The sequence below is a fragment of the Corapipo altera genome, unplaced genomic scaffold (genome assembly GCF_003945725.1).
Source record: "Corapipo altera isolate COAL_440 unplaced genomic scaffold, ASM394572v1 71, whole genome shotgun sequence".
Taxonomy (NCBI): domain Eukaryota; kingdom Metazoa; phylum Chordata; class Aves; order Passeriformes; family Pipridae; genus Corapipo; species Corapipo altera.
This window is the reverse complement of record NW_020884916.1, coordinates 6,756,173-6,776,434: the sequence shown is the minus strand read 5'-3', so window position 1 is coordinate 6,776,434 and position 20,262 is coordinate 6,756,173. Positions and strand designations below refer to the sequence as shown.

General features: G+C 44.6%; 1 protein-coding gene across 7 annotated transcripts in view; it reads left to right on the top strand.

Moving 5' to 3' along the window:
- Positions 1–20,262, top strand: part of APLP2 (amyloid beta precursor like protein 2) — a 45,968-nt gene that overhangs the window by 14,752 nt on the left and 10,954 nt on the right. For 6 of the 7 annotated variants that reach the window (XM_027655460.1, XM_027655462.1, XM_027655459.1 and 3 more), the window contains exons 2-9: positions 7,040–7,213; positions 8,423–8,552; positions 11,587–11,699; positions 13,201–13,376; positions 14,189–14,406; positions 16,222–16,389; positions 18,348–18,463; positions 19,030–19,104. In XM_027655460.1, coding sequence (XP_027511261.1) covers positions 7,040–7,213; positions 8,423–8,552; positions 11,587–11,699; positions 13,201–13,376; positions 14,189–14,406; positions 16,222–16,389; positions 18,348–18,463; positions 19,030–19,104 — 1,170 coding nt within the window. The remainder of the gene's footprint in view (positions 1–7,039; positions 7,214–8,422; positions 8,553–11,586; positions 11,700–13,200; positions 13,377–14,188; positions 14,407–16,221; positions 16,390–18,347; positions 18,464–19,029; positions 19,105–20,262) is intronic. The other variant, XM_027655463.1, reaches the window with a different exon arrangement.

The window sequence follows — 20,262 nt, the reverse complement described above, 5'->3', positions numbered from 1 at the left end:
TATGAAACACTGTTAAGCCATAGCTGGTGTCCTTAGGTTTTGGGTTGGATCTCCCTTCTGCTCGCCCTGTGGCTATTTTTTCATAGACTTTTACTGTGAAAGCATGAACTTGCGCTGAAGTTTTTACTTGCTGACTGGCTAACAGGACATCTTGGGTCCCTGTGCTTCAGATGCCCAAATAATTAATGTGGAAAAGCAGTAATTAGTCTTGCTGTGCAAGACAGTGATGGCACAGATTGGAGGAGTTGAGGATTAATCCAAGCTGAGCCTGCTGCTGGATGACCTTAGGCAAGTCACTTGACTTTATGCCTCAGTTTAGCCCAGTGATAAATAGGCCTGGCTCTGTGCTGAGGTAGGACTTAGGATCATGCTGTAAAAAGGGAACTTAAAATAGACCATGTCCGTGTTCTGCTGCAAAGGGAAGGAAGTGGCTGTGAGTGGGTCTGTCTGACACAGCATGGAAATTGTCCCTGATGTCCTTGTGACGTGTGGAGGGTGGCCTGACTGACAGAACCTATTTGGACCCAGCTGTGCCCTGTGTGAGGATTAGTAGTGGTGTAATAATTGTCTTCCTCTTCTCTTGCCCTGCTTTTAGGTTGGGTTAGTGTTAGACTGTCCCACTCCCAGCCATTACACTCAAGTTGTACTTTTGAAAGCTTGAGGCCCAGGAATTAATCTTTTTTTAAAGGACACAGTTCTGGGTACAGTAACATTTGTTCAGGGAATGTTCCAACCCAGTTGTTATGAATTTTGTCTCTCCAGGGATAGAAAAGAGGATGCCAAAGGCAACCATGTTACACAAGCAGCTTCAGGAAGCTGAGGCAGTGCTGAGTCGTGGCTTTACTGGATGTGATCAGCACTGCAGCAGCACTGCCTGCAGTGTGCCATTCCCTATGGAATGTGCCAGTTCCCAGTGCAAAGGTCTGGCAGGCAGATTATGTGCCCAATAACTCGAGTAGGCCAAGTTTATGGAGCGTGATAAACTAGAGGAGGAGGGGGAGATAATCTGAGACCTCCTAATTACAAATTCCAAGTCAGGGACTGGGAAATGTCATCTTTGCTCTTAGGAAGACAGAGGAATGTGCAAAGCAGTAAGGAATGCTTCGGGCTGCAGCAGGTCTTCGTAATCCTGGGATTGCTGTCGACACATATGGAAGGATGTGGATTATTGTCACTGAACTTCCGAGTGCTCAGAGCTGCCTGTCAGCCATAAACAGAGGCATCTAAATATAAACTGCACCCGAGTTACTGCAGCTCCTGCCTTGGCTCCCAGTTCTCTGCTGGTGCAGAATCCTCTGCCACAAAAGTCGATAAAAGACGAGCAGATGAGAACTCCACCCCTTCCAGCAAGTTAAAGCAAGTCAAAGACTGCTTTACTGAGATTTCTGCCATTTAAATTCAAAAGCAAACACAGGCTGGTATTATCAGCTCACACCAGATCTGCCTGCAGACAATAATTCTTCCTGTCTTGGACCCCTGCCCATGTGCATTATTGTAATTATCAGCAATTTAAAAAAAATAAAGCAATAAAGCTAGGATGAGCTGCTGGGCTGTAGATTTACTGCCTGCTGTGTCAGGCATTCATTAGCCTTCCTGGGTTCAAGCCACCTATCTGCTGAATAAAAGCAGGAAGAAAAGCTAAGGAAAACAAAGCATGGAGCACCATTTGAAGCAGGAATTGAGAGCTCTGCCTGTGTTTAGAAGTTACAAATCTAGGGGAATTTCAGGTATTCTGTGCAGAAGTCGTGTGTGAAGTCCCTCTGTCAACTTCCCTCACTTTTTAACTGGAGTGTTGGTTTCCTGAGTACTGGAATTAATTCCCAGGTGAGGTTCATGGCAATGAACATTAGGTTTAAAGGCTGTGTGGCACATTGTGACCTGGGAAGGCTCAGCTCTGCAGTGCCAGGCCAGCTGTTCTGCTTCCAGAGGCTTCGGTGCTGTGACTGCAGCAGCTCTTCATTTTGATTTTGATTTTGCAAAGGGCTGGCCTCTCCTTATGGAAGGAAAAGTGCCCATGGACATCAGCTCTGGAGACAGTGGGGTGTGCAGTCAGGCTTTGAAGCAGTTGCCTTTATCACAGGATGTTCTGAGTTGTAAGGGACCCACAAGGATCAATTCTTAAGTGAATGGCCCATACAGGGATCAACCCCCGACTCTGGCATTATTAGCATGTTGTTGCACAAATGTCCACACCAACTTTTCGGCCCAGAAAGTGCAGAAAGTTGGAATACTCGCCCATTTAAAAGCAGCAGCCGTCAAGGGCTGTGCTCATAGGAAGGCTGGTTAGGTAACAAAGCTCATTTTTATATCAAAGGAGCTGTTGGAATTCCTCAGTGATTTTGAAAGAGTTCAATTTATATCCTCCATATCTGTGGGTATTGCACTGACATAGGGAGAGTTACAGTGTTGCTCCAGTGGAATAGGAAATGCAATTAAAAAAAAAAATCCAGAAAAACCTCTTTCTTTCTCAAATTAAGAGAAGGTGGGCAGCACGATGTGTCTGGATAAAGACTGTGCTGAACAGCCTGTTCTGAAGTCCTCAGGTTGTGGTTCATGTGCTCCCTGATTTAATAAGCAGTATTGCTTGGGGGGGGACTTCACTTAATTAAAAACAAACAGCACAAATCATCTTCTCAAGTACTGCCTGACATGTTTTGTCAGTGTAGCAGCAAATAGTTGTGGAATACATGTAACTCTTGGGAGCAGGAAATGTGATCCAACCTGCAGAGTCCTGCAACAAGCTCTGCATGGGAATGCCCCAAGCAGTAATTAATCTGTTCTCTGGCCACCAAGTCAGTGCAATTCTCCATGAGAGCTTTCCTTCAGCAGCTTATAAATTCTAGAAGCTGGAGTTTCAGTCTTAAAGCAGCTTAATCTTCTGTGGTTTTATCCGGAGAACTGCTCGTGTGTTGCTGCAGAGGAAGCCTGATAGAAAGCAGGGACAGTAGGAGTTCTCCTTAGCAGGCTCTTCATCCTTCTTGACCTAAAATCCCATCCACTCTGTTTTTGCTGGAATAAAGGCTCATTCTGGCTAATCTAATCAGATGGACAAGGTTATGGTCGTGTTTGACCTCACTGAAAATGCAGAATTCGCTTAAATATGACATTTTGCAGATACCTTGGTGCTATTAAGGAAAACTCTCAGGAACTCATTTCTGTGAAATAAAATAATCAGCTCCTCTTCACAAGAGAAACACTCCAATCACTCTTCCATCCTCTAGTCCCCAGTAGCATGCCAGAAGGCTTTCCTGAGTAGCAACATTCCATAGGGAGCTGGATGGACAGCGTGTGAAATGTGTTGTTGTGGGGTTTAACAGATCCTGGAAATAAAAGGCAAGGATCATGGTTTTCATGTTTAAGTCTTTATAAACCAGAACTGCAATAGCATTTTTGAGGGCTAGATGTGAAATATTCCTTATTTTACTAAATAAATTCCTTATTTTACTTTCATCACTCCTTTGGGATGGGGGATACTTGCAGGAAGAACAGCCCTGACACTTTTTAGCATATGGAGCCAACCCACTGTCACAAGCTGAAGAGGCGAGTAGTAACTAAAAACTGGGATACTGGGGCAGACACTTCCATCAGAGAAAAAGAAGATTTAGAGGTTTGAATTCCAGTGTTTCAGGACCGTAAATCAGGCACTGCATGACAGGGTGAGGAATTTAGCTGACATTAACTGGCTTGAGATTTATGTGTTTGTGTTTTTGGTCTTGAAAGGCAAACTGGGTTACAGAATTATACAAAAGGCAGAGCCCAGTTTATCATGAAACATCTTGTAAATGCAAGTGCCATTGAGGAAAGTAATGGTTTATGGAACAGTCTTTCCCCAAATATCATTTGTCTTGCTCTCATGTTATGGATGTGTATTAATAGGATAATAGCTACTAAAATAATGTTCACCGAGGATGTACACAACTGGATGAACTCTCCTCCATCATGTGTGTGTTGCCCCTCCTGAGCTGTCAGGCTGCTTATTTAAGGGATTGAATCGTTGCTACCCAGCACTACAAGAAGCAGCTGCTTCCATTTATGGCTGGGAAATTCCCCGAGAAAAATGTGCTGTCAGTTGTTCATCCCTCTGCAATGTGGAATGGGTGAATTCTCTGAAGTACTAAAGAGCTTAACTGAGGACGTGGCTTTATCCCAAGCTTCGTGCTGGTTTACATGTTTCTCAGCCCTCCTTTTGCAAAGTGATGTTTGAATGTAGCCCGAGGGATCCACTTCTAGGTTTGATACCTCAGTTGTGGGAAGCAACAGAAAATTACTCTGTCCCAAAAACTTGTGTAGGTGACTTTCCTCCCTATTTAAATGTCAGTGTTAAAGGTGTGGCCTCCACGGGTACCGATGAAGTTTGTGGTGCTATATTCTCTCATTACAGATTAAAATACTAAATTAAATAATTGATGTGATTGAGGGCTGAAAGGGGATTGCCAGTGGAGGAAAAATTGAAGCCCATCGCTCAAAAATCTTACCCTGCAGGTCATGGGGTTAAAGAATCAATTTGTGTATCTCAAAGTTCATTAATTCACCCAGCAGTGCAATCCAGGAGAAGATTTCTGCCGTTTGATTAAAAGTGATGAAATCAAGCAAGTAATTAGTGTCGCTTGTTCAGCTGGGAATTGGGGCTTAGCATGTTATGGTAGCTACGGCAACAGCACAAGCTGATATGCAAAGTATGTGAGCAATCCAGGGAGGGGAATGGTACCTTTGCAGGGAGCAGAGGTGACAGGAGAGACGGCAAAAATAAACACGGGCTCCAGCAGAATGTAAATAGGGGGTGGGCATGATTTCAGGAGCTTGGTATGTGTTTGAACAGGAGCATTGCTCAGGCAGGGGCTGTGGTGAATGGATTACTTATGGATGTTTCTACACCTCTCCTGCTCCAGCAGTTCCCTTGTTTTGCTGCAGACTTGTTAAGTTTGCCTTGATGAAAACAGTTTTTAGGCATCAGCAGTGCCAGCAATCTCCAGCCATAGCATGTACATTTTATTCTCTTTTGATACCCTTTATTCTTTCAAGGGTTAATGCTTCCCGTGTACTTGATCTTGCATTTCTTTTGGTTCTTTTCCAAGGTTGGATCTTGCATGTGGTTGGAGTGTTGTCATAAAACTGTCTTGTGGATTGTTTCCTTTAACATGTTAAGTCTTGTGCTCTCTGGAAAGTGGTTGTTGGTACTGAAGTGGTGTTTGTTTGGAGGGAGATGAAAAGGGCCTCCTACAAAGTTTGCGTGTGTTTAGAGAGTTAGGAAGGGTCATTCTACATTTCCGTCTTTCTTCTGAAATGATACACCAGGAGGGAAGGCAATATAAGAGTCTGCACTTGTAAGAAATTTATTAAGTGGTTTGATTTCTGAAGGAATCAAGTTCCCCAGCCTCAGTGTAATCCAGAACTCCTCCTGCATCTGAAGTACATAACTGTTGTCTTTTCCTTGGGACAGAGAGTACAAAAAATGTACTCACACTAAATTTGAAAATATATGTGAATTTGGCAGCATTTTGATACTGGGACAATGATGCCAGTATCTGTTATATATAGTTTAGTATTTCATTACTCTGTGATCTGTGCTAAAACATGCTTTCATGAGCATCTCTTGGTTGGAAGGGTCAGAGTAAGTAGAAGCCACTCTGTAAGACTGTTTCTCTTAAGTGATGCGCAGTCAAATAGTTCTTAAAACTCAAGGGGTCATTTTTCTGCAGGTAAGACATGAATTTATGCTTTTGTGCCTCAAGTTCATTTTCTCATCCGAGCACTGGTGGTGTGTTCAGCACTAAACAATCCTTGACTCTCTGAGTGTTGAAATGTCTTATCTCCAGGCAGTGAGATAAGAGGAGGGGGGGAGAAATGAGCTAATTATAATGGAGTTATTCTTTTTCCTAATATCCAGTAACTAGGAGCTGCACATTGGCAGTTGAATTCTACCCTTTGGTCCTTCATTTGCTTTAAGCATACACGTATTGGTATGAGATGATGGGGGTCTGCAGGCAGTAAGGAGTGAACAGTGCCCACAGTAATTTATGCATTTTTGAATGCATAAAAGTTAAATATGAAGGCAGGACTGGTGGCCTGGGGTTGTGCTGCCTGCCAGGGAAGAAAGCAGCTTAGGGGCAGCACTGCCCTGCAACCTCTGTGCATTGCTGTTTCTGAGCTGGAATAGTTGAAGTGGATTTCATTCCCTTAAAGAGCTTTTGGTTTAGGAGTTCATCTGGTTTTTGCCTCATGCCTCTTCCTTCTCTTTTACAACATCTAGTAGTTATTTAGGGAGAGCACATTCAGCTCCTGCATCCGCTCGGTCTCCTCAGAAAAAAAACAAGCCTGCAATTCAATTTACTCCCCTTTTTCCTCTTTTAGTTAGCCAGCAAGATTTCAGAAAGGGACCCTGACCTTGTTTTTATTGATCAGTCTGCATTTTGACCCTAATGTGAGCTGGAGCTGTCGGGTTTTGTCTGCCGGTGCAGGCTGGGAAGTGCACAGAATACACAGCTCCCATGGGAATGTACTGAATGGGACACAAGAGGCTTTGAAGAGCTGGTTGCCACAGTTGTTTTTCTGATTCAGCACAAATCATCTTTACTTGTATGTTTGAGCAAGAATTTTAGGTGTTTCTATCCCAAATATTTGATGATATTGGGAGAAACACATGACTTCAAACTCTGAGCAGGATTCTTGCAGTGGGACCCAGTTAGTAGTATCTTATGTGTAACACAGAGGTGTTTCTGCCAAAAGTTATTAGTATTAGTTAGTTGTAAGGTTTTTCAGACATCAGTTTTACCCTTTGTGGGCACAGCCTTTAACTGCGAATTAATCTTGGTTTAGGTAAGCTGCTATTTCAATAATGGAAATAGAGTTTGGGAAAACAAGCACTAGGAGTGGGCTCAGCATCTTAAGGAATGTTGTTACAAAATAGTTTGCAAGACTGCCGATACTCTGGATTAAGCAGGAGCTGTCCGAGATGATGCCGGACGGCTTCTGGTTCTTGGAGTTCTGCCTTTCATCAGACAATGCAATCAATGTGTTTTGTTTTCCTTTGTGTTCACAGGCCCTTGCAGCCAATGCTGGGACAGGGTTTGCAGTGGCAGAGCCTCAAATTGCCATGTTCTGTGGGAAGCTAAATATGCATGTCAACATCCAGACTGGGAAATGGGAGCCTGACACTTCTGGAACCAAGAGCTGCTTTGGAAGGAAGGAAGAGATTCTGCAGTACTGCCAGGAGGTGAGTTTTTCTGTGTGATCCTGGCTCTTCACTGCTGCAAAGGAGTTGGTTTCCGATTTAGCTGGTCAGTGGTAAACTAACCCTGCAGGAGACAAGATTGCTGTTGCCCAGCTCAATTCCCTAGGCTGTTTTGCTGAGTTACTGCCCAGGGAGGACACAACAGTGGGATTTAGGAGCTACCTCTGACTTAGATCAGCTTATGCTGCCATAAGAAGGTCCTTGGTCTGTAAGTCAGAGGTGTCCTTATCTGTGTTTGCAGGGCCTTACCCAAGTGTTCTGCCTCTGAGCAGGTTAACCAGTATCTGCTCTATGTGGTACCAAATGGAACCTGACACCTGTCTCAGTGACATGTTCACATCAACCAGAATATTAGAAAGAAAATTTTCATTTAAACGTTGACAGTATTTTAAGCTCTTTATACTTTATTGCAAAAGATATAGTCTACTTTCACTGTGCTCCAGATATGCTGTAACATATTGGCCTTGATAAGCGTCTTTAATTGCTCCTCTGAGCTGTCAGCCTTGTAAAATACCACAAGGAATGTAGTTTTTTTTTAATGGGAAAGGGACAGAATGCACCATGTCTGGACTGAAAAACTTTTAAAATGGTTTTACAAGGCTGATATAACTGGGGCTGCATTTGGTTTACGTAGTAGAAGCCTAAATATAAGTCAGTGTCTGGACTTGCGAACTCAAGCAGGACATAAGGATCAAATGAATACATCATAAATGGAGCAGGCATGAGGAAACCTGAGGAGGTGGGTGCGTGTTGGCTTGACAAGAGATGAGAGAGTCTGAAGATGCTACTAAACCCTCTTTGTTGGTGATTGCCCTCTTCCAGAGGATTTTGTACTGCACCCAAAAGAATGGAACAGATAAATCTCCTCCAAACACAAATACTCCTCTACTGCCTGCAAAGCCAGACCCCTCAACTTAGTGCCAGTGAGGGTTCTTGCCCCTGACCTGTCTATCTCCTGCCTCACAGAAGTGATGACATATTTCCTTTCCCAAGCCCTGTGTGACAGACAGCTGGGAGCTTTTTTATATCTTCAGCTGTCCTAATTTTGATCTAGAGGAGAGTGTGTGTGTCCATGTGCAAACTTGAGCTTGTTTCTATGTAGAGAATCAACCTCACCACTCCTGGTAGGAGCTGCTTTGCACATTCTGTGTCCTTTCTGGAGAGAAACCTCTGTGTGTGTGCTGTTAACAGATGTACCCAGACCTGCAGATCACCAACGTGGTGGAAGCCAACCAGCCCGTGAGCATTGACAGCTGGTGCAAGCGTGGGAAGAAGCAGTGCAAGGACCACACTCACATCGTGGTGCCCTACAAGTGCCTGGGTGAGTGCTGGGGGCTGTGCATTCTGTGAGAGGAGCAAGCAATTCCTCCCAGGAACAACTCAGTTCCTAAGGGTTCTCTCATATCAGGTTGCCATTTCCACATCCAACTTCCATGTTTTTCTTTCCATAAGATGGAACTCTGCCTTTCTGGAGCAGATTGACAGCTTGATAACAGCTGTGGTGGGATAATGGTGCCTGGCATGAGAAAGAAATTCCCATTCTCTCTGCAACTGCCATAAAAACCTGAAGGCTATTGTATCTGAGTATCACAAAGACACTGGGCTTTAATACTCTGATCCTATTTTTGTGGAGCTTTAATATTTTGTTGCCTTGGAGACTTAAATGCTCAGTGTGCTCAGGCTTCCTGCTGTGGTCTTGGCAAGAGATCTCTATTCTATTTCAATGACTATATTTAAACTTTGCAGTTTCAAAGAGGCCTTGCTTCTTGCAGCTGTATCCCATGTCCCCACTTTGAACTGTGAAAGAGTAGGAGATAAACTGTGATGGACTTCATGGTGCTTTGGAGAATGTCCCCACCCACTGGAGTCAGGCAGCGTGTGTGACTGGTTTGCCTTGTGCTCCCTGCCCCAGGGGTGGTTCTGACGCTGCGCTGCTCCGTGGCTGTGCTCAGGACTGAGCTTGGTCCCAGCTGGCTGAGTTTTTTTCAGTCATCCACTGGAAAAGACTTGTTCTATAAGAAGTCTTAGGAGAGTCTGATTGCTGGGAGCATTCATTGGGAACCAGTTTTCATAGTTGATATCCATATCTCAGGTTAACATGTGATTTGACAGAGGAGAACATCAGCAAACCTGCAGAACCATGTGGGTACTTTGTCCCGTGTTTTATACCTTCCACTACACAATCATAAAGCATTTCATTAAACATGAAATTTAAGGTGGACACACCCTGGCAGAAAGGTGCTTGTCTTTATAGATGTGGAAATTCAGGTTTGGGAAGCAACCAAACCCAGCTGATTATACAGAGAACTTCTGATGGAAATAAGGATGAAAGCAAGATCCCTGGATTTATAAGGAGTCATCTCTTTCAGAAATAATCCTCCCCCAAGCCTATTCTCCAGCTGAAAAATAAGCTGATTGTAGTGATGCTGCCCTAAAATTTGATAAGCATTAAACTGTGTGTTCAGGTTTTTCATGAACTGTGTCTCTCACAGTGTGCATGATTTGCACACCCCAGCCTGGGAGGCAGCTTTGCTTTTCAGATGCAAGCTGCAAGTCAGGAGTCCACGTCTATAAAGCACCTTCTCCTTTAGCACTCCACAAATTGCTGGTTGTAAAAGGATCTTGTGTTTCTCTGTGATTATAGTCAAACTATGGGATTTCATTCCCATTCCTGCTTGTGTCTTCCTTGATGCCTTAATGCACATTGTATCTTGGGTGGGATATAAACATACCATGTTTAACCCTTTCTGCTTCCCTTCACCAGAGAAAGGTCCTTTGTATTTCAAAGGTGAAGAGGAGAACCCAAAGCCTTCTGCCTTCAGTCCACAGAACCACAATCTCTTGGTTTTAAAGTTTGCTCAGGTTTAGTTTTCTTATCAGGAGCATTTAAACTTTTTTTACTTAACTTATTAAACTGATAGGGAAGGAGAAAAGATTATTAACTCAAAATTCTAACTGGGCTGTTTTGAGATAAGAAAATGGGGAAAATAACATCTCTCTTAGTTTAAAATGTAACTAACTGCAAAGGGATGACGAAGGCCAGTTGATTCCATTATCTTCAATTGTCATCAGATAATTGTCCCTAAACTCTCTTTAACTTCTCTGTAGAAGCGTCCATGAGCCTTCGGTATCAATACTGAGGGGTTGCAAAACACATTGGGTGTGCAGAATATTTAAAATATATTTTGACAAGATAGTGTTGAAGATTGATTGAACAAAGAATTGTACTCCCTGGAGACTGTGAGAAAAGGCCTTTGACTTAAAAACCTTTTCTCCAGTTTTAACAAATGATTCCTAAAACTGCTGGTCATGTGTGCAGGGAATGTTGCTTTGAAACAGTTGAAGATCTTTTCCTGATCTTCTTAGAGTATCTAGTCACGCCCTTATTTTAAAATTATTGAATGTGGCATTTAAATCGGCAAGAAAGAGAGAAAAACCTCAACTTGGAGAAAATACCGTGGTTTGGATCCCAGTGTTCGCTGTGACTTCTGGGCTAAGAACAGGAAGCGATGCTCACTTAGTTCTGATCCTTATTTTCCATGTGTTGGTACCACACTGAATGATGATGGAAATTTAGGCTAAATAACTTTTAAGTCCAACTAATACAGAGTCTGTAGAGCAGACCGATTCTTTCTCTCCCATCTTCCTCAAAAGCAAAAGTCTGGTTTTGGCACAAAGATTGTGCCAGAGTTTCCTCGTACTGGTGAGGTTGTGGTTTTCTAAATGTTGCAATACAGCGTATTTGCTGACTCGGGTTGTACTCTGGTTTTTGGGCTGTACAGTTTTTATTTTTCCAGCCCTCTGTGTTTTGTTTAAGGACTGTCCCAGGCAGGGAATGTGCTGCAGTTGATCCTGAATTAAACCATCTGGAAACAAAACAAAACCAAACCAAACAAGACCTGCTCAGATACTGAAAACATAGATAACACTCAGGGCATATAAAAATTTCCAGGTTGTTTCAGCAGCAGCCAGTGTGTGAAGGAGCTTTGATGTGATGCAACTCATTTAGAAATAGGGGATTAAGTGGTTTGAAAACTTCTGTGTGCAGACACAATCTTTTCAAAGACTTGAGTGAAATCTCTTCAGTCAGTTCTTTTGGTTCCTTGAACAACAGTTTATTAACTTGCACTGTAAACTCTGCCTTCAAGGTCAGCAGTCAGCCCCTATTCCTGGTTCTACCGTGGAAATTCAGACTGGTTTTGTGTAGATTCTCAGAGATAATTTTCAGAACTGATGTGACTTGTTCCCATTAGGAATATTCCAACCCTTCAAGCCACATGCACGATGTGTGCTCTGGAGGGGCTCTGATGGTGGCTTTGGGCAGGTGTGACCTGTGTCTACTGTGTGTTTTTCAGTGGGTGAGTTTGTGAGCGACGTTCTGCTGGTGCCCGAGAAGTGCCGGTTCTTCCACAAGGAGCGGATGGATGTGTGTGAGAGCCACCAGCACTGGCACACTGTGGCAAAGGAGGTAATGCAGCTGCTGGAGCAGCAGTTTAGTCTGCACTTGGATGCATGCAGTGTTGGAGCATAGCAGTGTTTATCTCTGGGCTGTTATTCCCATGTTCCAGTCAATGGACTGAGGCAACAGCAAGGAAATAAATGAACATTTAAAAGTACTCAGGTGACCCAAAAAACCTGTGGAACCACTGAGTTATTGTTCCCTCATGAAAAGCTGTCCTAAGTCGCTTATCCAGATCATGGAGCTAGGAACTGAAATCAGCTCTCTGGGATGCTGCTTTAACCAGTGCTTCATCCCTCTTTCCAGGGAGCTGCAGTGGGCATAGCATAGTTCCTGTTTTTCTTGCACATTTTACTTTAATGTACCTGCTGCTGCTGGGGATTTGGTTGGGAGGGTTTGCCTGGGAGCAATCTGAGTTTCGTTGGGACTGATTAGTGGAGGTTTTACATAAGAGATGGATTATCTTCTCAGGATAAATCCAACCCGTGGTTTTGGGATGTTTTTTTGGTTTTTTATCTGACTAGCTAAACTGCTGCAAATGCTCTGCACACCCATTTGAAGCTGGGGTAGTAAAAACAGGATCATGACAAAATGTACATGTTTTCTATTTTGTAGAAGCAGCAATTGTAGAAGCAGCAGCACAATGATCAGTTGTGATGGTGCTGAAAAAGATGAGGTTAAGGATGTTCCAGTTAAAATTCCTATTTCTTTAAAATCCTGTGAGCAAAGACCTCTCTAAATAAAGCTGTACTAGAGGAATTGCCTTTTAATTGAGGATAAACTTGTTAATGTCTAGCAAATTGAAAAATCATTTGTTTTAAATGTAGTTGGAGAACTTTTCCAGCAATATTTGGCTCATTTAAAATCCTTGCTGTAACAAAGCAAAGCACAAAAGGGTTCTGATGTGCATAATAAAGCTTTTCTTACTTCATTCTTTACTGAGTATGGCAAAGCCAAGTATTTCCTTAACTTGAGAGGTGTATAGACGTGATGTCTGATCATAGTTTGCGTTTAACTTTTTACTTGAATTATCTGATTGATTTTCATCTACAGCATGTTAAAATAATCTTGACACAAAGTCCATCTGAGCTATTATTCACTTACTCCAGTGTAAAGTTTAATAGATAACGTTTAATGAATCAGCTAGCCCAGAAAAGCAAACACCCGTTCTGGTTCTTTCAAGTGCTCTCTCCCTTGAGTTGGCACAAAATGTTTAGCTGTTTCTCCTGAAGTTTACCAGGCTGACAAACCAGCACTTGTTGGGGCCAGGGTGTGATACATTAACGGCAGGAAGCTCTGAATCTGGGAATTTTCTGGGGATTTTTTTGCCCTTACAAGTTTCAAATCCACTTTCCTTTGACGTTCACTCCTAGGTCATATGTTGCTGTTGTGTTTTTGCTGTAAAATTTAAACCATTGGTCACATTCTTGGGATCTCTGATAGGCAAACTTGAGGTTTATCCAAAGGAAGGGCACGATGCTAAACTGACCTGGCTGGGCTCTCCTTTTAGGCCTGTCTGACAGAGGGGATGATCCTGCACAGTTATGGGATGCTGCTGCCCTGCGGGGTGGACCAGTTCCACGGGACAGAATATGTGTGCTGTCCTCAGACTAAGGTTGTGGATGAGGCTCTGTCCAAAGAGGAAGAGGAGGAGGAGGAGGATGAAGACTATGACCTTTACAAAAGGTAGGGTTCTTTCTTACTGGTGTAGGTGTTACCACAGGCTGCTTGGGAATATTTCACACAGCAACTCCCTTGTGCTGAGGGTTGAGAGAATTTCTGTGCTTCTGAATTGTATCCTGAGCTTGAAGGAGCCTTGCAGGAGGACAAATGACTTTTTTATTACTGGAGGAGCTCAACAGCCCCTCTCCCTTCATCCTTGGACAGAGAAAGTTGGGGTCACTCAACCTGGAGAAGAGAAGGCTCCAGGGAGACCTGAGAGCCCCTTCCAGGGCCTAAAGGGGCTCCAGGAGAGCTGGAGAGGGACTTAGGACGAGGGTCTGAAGGGACAAGACACAGGGAATGGCTTCCCTCTGCCAGAGGGCAGGATTAGATGGGATATTGGGAAGGAATTGTTGTCTGTGAGAGTGGTGAGGCCCTGGCACAGGTTGCCCAGAGAAGCTGTGGCTGCCCCATCCCTGGAAGTGTCCAAGGCCAGATTGGACGGGGCTTGGGATTGGGGATAGGGGAAGGTGTCCCTGCCCATGGCAGGGGGTGGAACGATGTGGATTTGAAGGTCTCTTCCAACTCAAACCATTCCAGGATTCTACAGCAGGCACCTCCCTCAGGGATAGGCTCTCACTTCCTGAGGAAAACTGATGGGGAAATTCAAGGAAATGAGAGATGTCCTGTTGCTGTGGGTGATGGGCCAATCAACAGTCACTACCTTTATTTTTCTCATCTCTAGTGTTTCTAGAACAGTTGGAAAGAGAGTCATTATTCTGGTATGTCCCTGATCAGCCTTAACTTTACCCTCTAATATAACCATATCCTTCTAGTGAGTTCCCTACAGAGGCAGTTGTAGAAGACTTCACAGGAACAGCTGTGGAGGAAGATGAGGATGAAGACGACGAAGGGGAGGAGGAAGAGGACGTGGTGGAAGACCGTGATTACTACTATGACAGCTACAAGGTGGATGATTACAACGAGGAGACCCCCACAGAGCCCAGCAGTGACAAGGCTGTGGCTGAGAAGGAAGTGAGCAGTGATATGAAATGTAAGACACATTCCAGCATCCAGACCTCTTCCTCCCTTGGGATTATCCCTGTTGGCTGTCAGTTAGTGATGGGGTTTTGATCAAGTCAATAAATGCCACATGGAAGTTTTATTTGCCAGATAAGTTAGCAAACAGAGGAAAGGTGATGATGCTTGTGTTTCAAGTGTTGAAATTAACTCTCGAGAGCACGGGCCATATGTTTGCAGATAAACAGCAGTTCTGCTGGCAAGGAGCCCAGTGTTTGGCACGCTGAACAAGCACCTCCACCAAGGTGCAATGATGAGTCAGAAAAACCATATCTGTGAATTCTGGAAAATCTAAAAGAGGCATTTGGGGCACACCATAAGTTTAAAATCCCTGTTTGGGGGTGATTATCTTGGGTTTGGTGTTTTATACAAAAAGGAAGCTAGAAGTGGGCCATACTCTGCAGAGATGGCACCAAGGTGCTATCTGGCTATTTAAGAGTGAGAAACATCCTTAGTGCTACCTTTGCATAAACACTTCTCTTCCACAAAAGAAACTCAGCAACCTGGCCCAACTTTGTTCTATGATAATATATCCTTTGTGCATTATTAAGATCCACTGCAGCTTTTGTTCGGTGGTCAGTGCCCTCACAGAGGGTTGATGGCGTGGTGCCTCAGTTATGTGATGTCCTATACTTTGTGTGTAGAAGTGTCTGTAGAGGAGAGAGGAGGGAAGAGGGAATGAAATTCAATTAGCTCCAGATCACTGAATCATTGCCAGCAGTTCTTGCATCTTTTTGGTAAAATGCCAGCATGCTGCAGATAATTTTACTTGCCGAAACAAGGCTTAGCTCATACGTGTCCAGGGCTGTTACAGGTCTGCAGGTATTGAAAGAGACTTGGAGTAGTATGATTGAGGTGTCTGTTTTGGGGGTACACTGCTTTTTTTCTCCTAGTACCACAAACAGTTGCTGATTTATACACAGTATTTGTTCTCTTGCCTCAGAATAGCCCAACTGCTATTGCTGGCTGACCATGAAGCAATCCACGTGCCGTGGCTGCACGGAGTTTTAATATTTAGCACACAGATGTTTCAAAACTTAAAAACTGAGGCTGGCATTCCTTTTGGTTAGCCTGCCTTTTCCTGTGCTCTTACACCTCCCCTGTGTAAGATGTGGAGTGTCTGTCCAGGCAGAATGCAGCAAACAGGACATGTTGGGATGCTTTAATGGACTGTTCCATCACATTGGTTTTATACAGTGGAGGATCTCCCCCTGGGGCACCCAGGGCATAATGCTGTGCCATCAGCAGAACAGATCCTTGCTGTTCCGGTCCCTGGCTAAAGAGAAATCACCAATGAGAGCTCCATGTTGAGAAAGAGTGAGCTGCTCAGCTCACTCCAAAGCACCATGTGCAGGCACCTCCCTGACATTATGATGTATGCTTTGGCCACGTTAAGCCCCCCAGAACTGACAGAAGCCCTTTGGTCACTGAAGAATTTGGAAGGAGAGGGATATTTATAACTGTTCATTTGTGTTGCTTTTGGACTAGCCTCTGATGTCCCAGCACCCCAAAGGCCTGGGACAGAAAAATAATTCTTTTGAGACAACTAATTTCTCCATTCGTGTCATTCCTCTGAAAGCAATTCTGCACCCTTAATATTGGTCAGAATGTTTGATCTTGAGTCTCAGGCCAGGGAAAAACTGGGAGACTCTGATAAACATTTCCTGCTGTTGAGGCCAGCTCTGGTGCCCCAGAGGAAGGTGTGAGGCAGAGCCACCCCTGCGTTGTGTAGGTCACTGAGCAAGGCCTGTGCTCCTCATAGCTCACGTTCTACCCCATCTCCACACAGCTGTCTGCTCCCAGGAGGCCCTGACAGGGCCCTGCCGGGCTGTGATGCCTCGCTGGTACTTCGACCCTAACAAGAGAAAGTGCATTCGCTTTATATATGGAGGCTGCGGAGGCAACAGGAACAATTTTGAGTCAGAGGAGTATTGTATGGCTGTGTGTAAAAAGATGAGTAAGTCCTGCCTCCCACTGGCCCTTTGCAGCTGGCCACTGTCTGTCTGGCGTGTGGTGTCTCCTCCTCCTTGCCTGGGGCAAGAGAGGACCCGTCTGTAGCTTCTCCCTTTGGTTCTGGTGTCTGTCTCTTTGCAGCAGTCTCCTCCTGTCTCTGCTTCCCTAGGTCCGTAGGGTGATCATTCCTGGGAAAAGTAGCTTTCACCATATGCTGTCTGTGCTCCCTGTTGGCTTGCAACTCTTGCCGAGGGCTCAGCTGTCCTCTTCAGGTCTGAACCTGGGACCAGGGGCTGTCTCTGACCTTGCCTTTCTTTCCAAAACAAATGAAAGGAAGCCCTTGCTCCCCCTAGTCATGTTACCATGCCTGTGTTTGACCAGTGGGTCCTGAAAAGCAGGATGCTACTCACTGTTCTCCTGGTAATAGGCATTTTGTTGCTATTTTAATTTTGGAAAATATCAGACAAATAGTATAGAAATCAGGTTCCCAGTTTCAGCTCAGTATGAAATATGAATCACGACTCAATCCCTGTGTTTTTGAGTGCTTGAGGTTTTTGGCACCCATTTCAACTGGCTTTTATGTCAGATGATAAAACTACCAAAAACATTTTAACCTCCTTATTAATCTTATTGTTGAACTCCAGCACTTCCACTTCAGCTACCATTAAAGCTTTTTGAAAGGCTTTTTGTGTTATCTGGGGCTTGGCAGCCTGACTATGCAGCCATAATCCTGTTTACAAAATGAGCTTCATGCAAGCGCTTTAGATTGGGCTGATCTGACTGAGGCAGGGAAAGAAAAGATGCGGATGTCAGGAGCTTTTGGGACAAAAGTTTGTCCTGTTACAGAGGGATTTGGGGTTGGGAAGAGGGTTATCTGTGTCCAAGCCTGGTTCAGAAATGCCATGAGCAGGCCCAGAATCCAGCACTGATGTGACATTGTCCTTTGCACACAAAAGTACCTGTGTTGTATGTTCCCACTATTTTCCCCCAGTTAGAGGGAAGGTGGGTGGATGCAGGTGCGTGTTAAACTCTTCTCCTGTGTTAATGCTGAAGTGCCAGATTATTTTTTTTCCGAAGCATGCTCTATTTCAATGAGGTGTTGGAGGTTTTCCCCACAAAATAACTAATACGGATGAAAGGTTGCCTTAACTGTCCCTTTCTGCCCTCCCTCAGGCAAAGGGCAATGATGGAGTGCATCGTTTGCCACAGTTCCTCTTAAAAAGGCTCTGGGATGTGTAGTGTCTAAAACTGTAGCACAGGAGCTTGGTTCAACACTTCCTAAACTGCAGAACACAGCGTACAGAGTCCCTGGTGTGGATTTTGCAGATGCTTGAAATTTATCTGTTTCGAAATTTTGTTTTTCCCCTTGTCGAATTTGGATGTCTTGAAGTTACAAACCATCCAACGTATTGGACAAGTCACTTTGTCACACTGAGCCTCCTTCTGTCGCTGTCTTGTCTAATATCATCGCCTGTTAGTCTTGCATGGTGCATCTGGTAGGGAAGGTAGGTTTGAAGTGTAAAATATTGGGGAGTGTTTTGTGCAGATTTATTGTCAAAGCTCCCTAATCATATTAATGATGTCTGGAGCCAGCTTGTTAGTGAACAGCTAATGCACAGAATGTCACTGAAACCATCCAAAGCCAATGTGGAAGGGAAGAGAAAAGGAGTTCTTTATCCTGCCATCCAAGTCCCTGTTTCTGGAGCTGAGCAGTGCTCATCTCAGAACTGGGAAGGCTGAGCAGGTACTGGTCGCCACAGTGCATGGCTGTGTTTTGAGGTGATGTTGTGCAGTGAATTGGCAGCTCAGAGATTCCAAACTGGACTCGTGGTAGGTGGTCCAGTAGACTCAACCTGGCAGATTGTTAATGATGCAGGCGTGGAGATCCCTCTCCTGCCCTGCCCTTTGCAGTCCAGGATTCCAGGTTTCCAAGCCCTGCTGACGCTTCCCCTGTCCTGGCAGTGCCCACTGATGATGTGGATGTCTACTTTGAGACCCCAGCTGATGACAACGAGCACGCCCGCTTCCAGAAGGCCAAGGAGCAGCTGGAGGTCAGGCACCACAACCGCATGGACCGGGTGAGTGTGTGCCTTCAGCCTGGGCACTGCTGCCTCCCTGCTGCCCGGCTTTGTCTGGGCAACCTGGTGGTGGAAAGGCTTCCTTTCCAGTCTCCAGCCTTCCGTGTGTTTTTTGCAGTATGACCACACCATGGCAGTTAGATTTTTATTTTTGCAGTGCTGGAAGAGAGGAATTAGATTAGATTAGATGTTAGGAAGAATTCTTTACTCAGAGAGTGGTGAGGCCCTGGCACAGGTTGCCCAGAGGAGCTGTGGCTGCCCCATCCCTGGAAGTGTCCAAGGCCAGGTTGGACAGGGCTTGAAAGGTGTCCCTGCCCATGGAAGGGATGTTGGAATGAGATGGGCTTTAAGGTCTCTTCCAACCCAAACTATACTGGGATTCTGTGAATCATTGAGGGTACTTGGCTCGCTGCCCAGGGGGCTTAAGTTTTTAAGCCCCACAGCAGCTCTATTGTGCCTTCAAAACCTGGCCAGGCTGTGGCAGGATCTGCCTGTGGAGGCAAATGAGTTTGCAAAGATCAGATGTAAATTTGTCTGTTGTTGATGTCTGTCGTTTTTTTGTCCAGGTGAAAAAGGAATGGGAGGAAGCTGAGCACCAAGCTGTAAATCTCCCCAAGGCAGAAAGGCAGACTCTCATCCAGGTAAGAGTGGAAGGACCTAAAGAGGAAAGTTACTTAGAGAGATTGTAATATTCAGAGCCAGAAGATGACTGAGATGGAAGCACAGCCTTCCTGCTCTGTCAACAGCTGCCTTTTAGAGCAGGTTTGATTCAACTGCATTCTTTGTTCTTAAAGCTGGAGATGATCTGACCCTGTGCCAGGTCCTTTCCTAGACCCACTAGTAGGAAGTGATCTCGCCCTTCAAGCGTAGCGACAGCAGAGCCAAATTGTAATTTCAGACCTTTGGCCTGTTTTGCACTACCCAGTGGCCTCAGAGTCTGGTTCAGACTCAGCCCCTGGCTCTGTGGACACACGTTTCCTGTTGGGGCAGACTTAGTGAAAACCGCTTAGACAGCAGATAAAGCTGTTTTGCTGCCAAAATGCCAATCTTGGGCCTTACGGGGGGAGTTCAGCTGGACTGTGAAGTTAATCGAGGATATTCGTGGTGTGAGATTGTTAGGGGAAGGCTCTTCTGGTAGTGACAACTGTATGAATTTCCCTCAGACCAATATAGAACTAAGTGACTGACTCCAGCTTTTCATCCCACTTTGGATTTTATCCTGGAACACAGTTTTCTCTCTGCATTTTTTAATGTAAGTCACTGTTTGGAACTATGTGCAAGTCCAAGAGTTTACCATCATCTCTAGTGGAACATAACAACACTTAGTCATGTGTTCTGGTTGGTTTGGAGATGCTATGACTTTTGGAGGGGTTATGACCTTTCTAATAGAAGATACAGAGATTTGATCTGAAGGTGAACTGATGGAAAATCACCTATGCAATATGTAAACCCTTGCAAATTCAAATTAATGGCTCCAGGCTGAAGGGATCAATCCTGTTTCCATACTGCAGGGTTGAGGGAAAGAGTTGATACTGTGTCAGTCATTCAGCACAGCCTGATCTTTATGTGCAAGGTCATTTTCCTTCTTCAGACCTTTGTAATGGCCTATGAGGGAAGTTTGGAAGGCAAATTGTCACTATTGAATTTGCAAAGATGAAGTCTGCATCAGCATCTCTCCTACTCCTGTAAAGGAGTTAGACATGGAGTTTGACAGTGACTGTTAGTTCTAAGGAGTGACATGAGTGAGAGCAGGTGACCCTGGTCACACAGGGCATTTCATGCAGACAACTTTCTTTGTC